This window comes from Schistocerca nitens, chromosome 5 (assembly GCF_023898315.1).
Source record: "Schistocerca nitens isolate TAMUIC-IGC-003100 chromosome 5, iqSchNite1.1, whole genome shotgun sequence".
In the NCBI taxonomy this organism is placed as follows: domain Eukaryota; kingdom Metazoa; phylum Arthropoda; class Insecta; order Orthoptera; family Acrididae; genus Schistocerca; species Schistocerca nitens.
In genome coordinates, this window is record NC_064618.1 from 231,492,269 (window position 1) to 231,498,268 (window position 6,000).

General features: G+C 43.5%; 1 protein-coding gene across 1 annotated transcript in view; it reads right to left on the bottom strand.

Annotated features, from left to right (window-relative positions):
• LOC126260359 (trypsin-7-like) overlaps window positions 1-4,956 on the bottom strand; it is a 29,785-nt gene extending 24,829 nt beyond the window's left edge. The window contains exons 1-2 of the mRNA XM_049957686.1: window positions 4,822-4,956; window positions 1,949-2,021 (exon numbers count right to left, since the gene is read on the bottom strand). Of these exons, the coding sequence (XP_049813643.1) occupies window positions 1,949-2,021; window positions 4,822-4,956 (208 nt within the window). The remainder of the gene's footprint in view (window positions 1-1,948; window positions 2,022-4,821) is intronic.
• Window positions 4,957-6,000: the final 1,044 nt, after the last annotated feature.

Consider the following 6,000-nt stretch of genomic DNA (forward strand, 5'->3'; position numbering starts at 1 on the left):
GGACGGCATCCATCTGAGGTCACCGAATATTTGAAGAGGGTTCCTGCAACGTTACCCTGCAAGTTTCAAGTGGCTCTAAGCACGATACTTCGGGCTCATGTTATTAGGTATCGTAGGCGATTCCATTCAGCTGATACGTGGTACTTGGATGAAGGGGTTCAAGAGTGGGTGCGTTGCGATTGTGCGTAGTCACCTATGAAGAAAAATCCATCGCTGAAATGCTGCCTCTTAGGGCTGGAAAATAAGTTGGTGGACCCCGACCAGATGCGCCAAGGCTTAAGTTGCTTCGACAGCGATGAAAAGTACCCTACATCCGTGTATGGTACAGGCCCGAAACATGACTGACCCGTCTCCCTGTGGGAAATGTGGGACTTCATGTCTGGGACAAGGACTGGTGCCGTGCTGCCTCCTAATAGTTCTACGAATATCAGCAGGCGCCAGACAAAGCTTGGGCTCAGCGGTGAAGAGAATCCGACGCCTCTAATCCCTGTTTCATTTAGTATTTAGGTATTACTTTGCCTATCTTTTCCGCCTACCGTGGTCCTTTTGAAAGGGGGGGGGGGGACGGTCTTTATTCCTACAACTACAGGCTCAATAGATCGTGTAGAGACGATTCGTTCTGTCAGGTTCCATTCGGTCTTCTCAACTGACTCGAAAAAGGTAGCGCACCGGTCTAAGATCACCTATGAGTCATAATTTGTAAATAACGGACGTCCATTAAAAGTCAGGTCGTTATTTCTTTGTGTCGTGTTTCCGGTTGAATGTTCTAATGACGGCGCTATATTGTGCACGAATTCGGCGGGCAACATGCAGTGCTTCCCTTCTTGCTGCAAAGTAACAATGCAGGAATGACCCTTCCAGACATGTTGACTCAGCAGTCTGCACAAGCCATTTTGTCCAGTTAACGAGAAATGCGTATCGCATGATTGGCTGGGAGCCTCTCAAGAGGTGCTTGATGTGCTCTCGTTAGAAATGTCATCGCTAGAGAATGTATCAGAACTTCGTTTGTTAGGCAAGTGTGGAACAGGGCCCACTCAGCCTCGTGAGGATAAATCAGAAACTGCTTCTGAAAATGGAATTGTCCTGCACCTCGCCGATGAGGGGAATACCAATAACATACATAAACAAATAACAAACATCAGTGTAAGAAATACACAGATATTGAAAATGCGATCGCTGACAATATTTTAGGTAAATAAGAATTATTAGTTGCGTATCCGTCTCTGGATAAAGTAAAACGTTTAGAAAGTTAGCTTTTTGCGCACTCAAGGCAGTGCTTATGCATCTTTCACTTAAGAGAAAAAAGAAAATGGGAACATGCTTATAGCTTGTGAAGCAATTAGTAATGATTTTTATGTTGATTAAACCGCTATACAGGAAAGGTGGTCACGCATGTTTCGATAACAGCAAGTGTATCGTGCCGTAACGAATGCTTGCTGAGGGAACCGACCTCGTAATTGGAGGCGCGCAGGATGATGTGTTATTAGAGCCACGCGATCTGCATGCGGCGCAATTCTGTGGCGCGGTCTACAGTCGAGACGGGGTCTCGTGACCGAGATACCCGTGAGAAGTGATTCAAGTCATTTCGGTAAATTTAATACCCGTAGATTAACAGATATTGTCTCACTGTTTCACGTCGTGAAGTTTATTTCTGTGTGCTAATTAGAACCGTCTGTGCAAAATACTTCTCCACAGGTAAATAACAGGTGATTGCCAGAAATCATTTAATTCTTCCAACTAAGTATCGAAATATCGAAGACTGTGCAACTAATTCAGAATTTTGGAAAACATTAGTGAAAGTTATTAGCGCAGGGGCCTAAATGTTGACGGCAGGGTCGTGCAAGCCCCCCTCCACCCTTTTCTTCTTACAGGTGCGTGAAATATGGCACATTCTTTCATCTCGCGGAATTCATATCGTCTACTACACCCACGTATCGTAAATACTCACAGCATTGGCAGTCCTGGCCCGAAGTCTGGTTGTAGTGCAACTGCACTGAAGACGCAGGCCGATTCGGTGGGATCTGCAAGAAATAGTAACAGGTCATCACTGGTATCTATCTGATACCTTACACATCACATTCACATACAATGAAGGCTTTCACGACCGGATGTTTCAGCTGCCGAGAATTCTTCCGGGATGTATGGCCGTGGTCCATGGAACTCATCTATCCCTGACGTTTCGTCCAAAGCTACGTTGGATATTTTCGGAGGTGTTCCTGCTTGTGCTGAGTCTACCTAACAGTCGGAAAGACTCACCACAACTAGGAGCACCTCCGAAGATGTCCAACGTAGCTTTGGACGAAACGTCAAGGATAGAAGAGTTCCACCAAGCACGGCCGTACAAACCGGAAGAATTCTCGGCAGCTGACAACAAGTTCTAATTTTATCTACATTTTGTGCTATCGTAAAAGTTTCTATGTTCTTTCTTGCCTTCTGGAGTAACTTTCTGAAAGCAAATTGAAGTCTGGATTTGAGTATTTCTGAAATTTTAACACGTCTTTCTCAAGTGACAGTGATTTGCATACGTGGAAAACACGAATTTGTTCGAATTTCATGAGAAATTGTGAGTCGCCTTATAACTTGCTGGATCATCCGTTTCTCTCAGTAGAGGAAGGCAAGGGAAAACTACTTCCAGTAGGTGTCAATATAGTTTCCCAATATGATGTTCAAGAGTCTTTCGATTGCAATATATAAAGTGCAACCTGAGTTCGGAGGCTAGGCGTAATTTCAGAAATGTTTTGAGACTTGTGTTTGTAGAAAAGTATGTAAGGGAATCCAAGTTCGTTTCAGGCGTGTGTGGTGAAGTCGACTGCAATGTTATAGTTAGTAAGACAAATCATGGCTCCTCATAATAAATAATTAATCTCATACAAATCAGTATTCTACACACATAAGCCTTGAACTTCACATTTACATCTTTGTAATGAATAGTTATGTAGAATATTCTATTAATATGCCATTTTCATGTCACTTGACCTCTTTGAGTACAATGCCTACTTTGGTGCTTTGTGACATGTGTAGAATGATAATTCAACTAATAAGGAATTTAGTGATAAATGCAATACGATATATGAGAGATCTGCTGTAGCTTTCGGATTGTATCGGTACCAAAACTAGGGATGCGTCTATAATTTCATCTGCTCCTTTTGTTATTTACCAAAGACTTAAAGGAGAAGCACGCAAAGTAAATATGCCGAATATTTTTATTTTGTGCGTACGTGTTACCACTGAACCGAAATGACTCTAGCAATAACAAGCATTGGTGAGTGAGTTGTGTCGCTCAGTGATCCTAACACGGCAGTTAGCATCCTGATGCCGACTGGTGTACGAGGTAACGCTACTGGGTCTTCGAAAAGTCTAGAATTTGGACAACATATTACAAATTTTTATATAAGGTCCGTGCGTAGCGTACTTGCGTTAAGTACAATGTGCATGAAATTTTGGAGCTCATGGTGTTTGTAGGCTGTTTCGATTGGATCCCATATATTACCTTAGGTAGGAAATGAAAGAATCATGTGGATTATGGAGTATCGGAAATATTTTCGTAAGTACTGAACGAACTATTGAATCTTGAGCTCGAAGAGAGCGAGCGAACTGGCGTAATGGGAAAACACGTAACTAGCGTTTGAAAGGATGGCGGTTCGAATCCATGTTTGGTCATCTCGACTTAGTTTTCGAATAAAATTATCGTCACCATGGGATTTTAAATTTTTATCACCTTTCTATTCCTATATCGCGATTTCAGCTGTAGATACATTTACAAGTGTGGGAAAGAGGAAAGTCAGTAAATATCAGACTTATCTGAATGACACATCTTCGTCGAAATATTACAGTGCATAATAGTTAGACGACGTTATGTCATTCAGACATGTGTGACATTTACTGGCATTTTTTCTTCTTTGTACCTGAAAATGGCTCTGTAGACATAATCTCAACAGTGAAATGAAAAAATAATTGAAAGGTACAGACAGGTAGCAGTGATGATTTCATTGAAACAGTGTATTATGACTGCAGTCCTCAACTAAGGAAAAGTTATCATTTTTATCTAAGTTTTCGTGATTTGCCTACGTCACTTAAAGAAAATGCCGAGATGATTCTTTTGAAAGCTCATGACTGTTTTCCTTCCACATCCTTCTCCAGTCCCAAGCTTGTGATATGTCTTTAATGACCCTATTGTTGATGGGATATTAAACTGTAATCTTCTTTCCTTCTTCGAAATAAACAAATGTAGATGCTATACATCCAACTTCTACAGAATGTGTTACTCATTTGCATGGTAGAAATATGTGTTATGGTAGCCAAGTGAATGTCAAATTGCCAATAAGAGGCATCAAGATACAATACGTGGACATGCCTAAAACTGGTTCTTTCTCTTATCGCTTTTTTCACCTCAGACACTGATATCCTACTGTGAAAGATGTCAAGCTGGCTGGTTGTTTGGATTCCACTTTACACTGTATGTCCCCCCTATGATCAGCTGGTAAGTCAGGTCAAATGTCATAAGAGGACAAGAGCATCTATTCCAATGCCTAGTTAAGCACTATGGTGTTCAATCCCTATGGGGAGAGCTTTAGTTTTGCTGGACATAATGTGCAGTAATCTGACTCTGATGGAGGAAAGGTAGAGGTGAGTCATACTGAAGCGGAAATGGAGTTCCAGTGAGATCTAATCATTGTATTATTGAAGCTTTCGCTTTGCCTGGTAGATGTATATTGTAAGACTCCTTTCCGCAAAAGAGTGCATCCGTCAGAACAGTTTTTTCACTAGGAACCTAAAAGCCGGAACTGCGTCTTGTTCAGTGCCCCCACCCACTGGACTCACCTGAGCATGGTGTGCAGCTGCCGCGAGAACGATGGCGGCCAGACACAACGGCGCTACGCTCGTGATCATGGTGCTGGTGTTGCTGGCGCTGGTGCTGGGACGTTGTTGACAGCTGGCGGAGGGCCGGCGCTTCATTTATACGACTCCCACCAGCCAGAGGGTGCCGCGCGCCCTTGGCGGCATTGTCGCCGCAGCGCGGGAAACACGCGGTCCGCGCCATGGTGTGGCGCGCGGTGCATCTGTGTCAGGAGTAGGTCACGGGCATGCAGGCGGCGCGCCGCGGCGTGGCTTTGGGCTCGCCTGTACGGCCGCTAGCAGAGCGAGGGACAGCCCTTGTTCTTCCACCTGGCGGCCCAGGCACTGCCGTTGACGCCGAAATCTGTCTGTGTAAGGCACAAAGGCAGCCTCACCATTCTGATTCAAATGGTTCAAATGGCTCTGAGCACTATGGGACTTAACATCTGAGATCATAAGTCCCCTAGAACTTAGAACTACTTAAACCTAACTAACCTAAGGACATCACACACATCCATACCCGAGGCAGGATTTGAACCTGCGACTGTAGCAGCAGCGCGGTTCCGGACTGACGCGCCTAGACCCGCTAGGCCACCCCGGCCGGCTCACCATTCTGAAGTCATAAATGTGTGGGGGAATACATTACCTGATAAAAAATATCCGAACAGCGGTTAATGGACATTAATATGGGTCGTCCTCATGACGACTTGAGCTCGTCTCTGGACACTTGTATAACTCATGGAATACTTCTAGATAAGCTCAAGTACTGTGGTATGAATGGGACAGTGCTCAAATAGTTTAAATCATACCTAACTGGAAGAGTGCAGAAAGTTGAAATAAGCAGTTCACATAACATGCAAAAAAACTGGTGATTTCTCAACCTGGGGAACAATCAAGAATGGGGTTCCGCAAGGTTCGGTCTTGGGTCCTCTGCTGTTCTTAATATATTTTAATGACTTGACATTCTATATTCACGAAGATGCAAAGCTGGTACTTTTTGCCGATGATACAAGTATAGCTATCACACCCAACAGACAAGAATTAACTGGTGAAATTGTAAACGATATTTTTCAGAAAATCATTAAGTGGTTCTCTGCAAATGGGCTCTCATTAAACTTTGACAAAACACAGTATATACAGTTCCACACAGTAAATGGAATGACA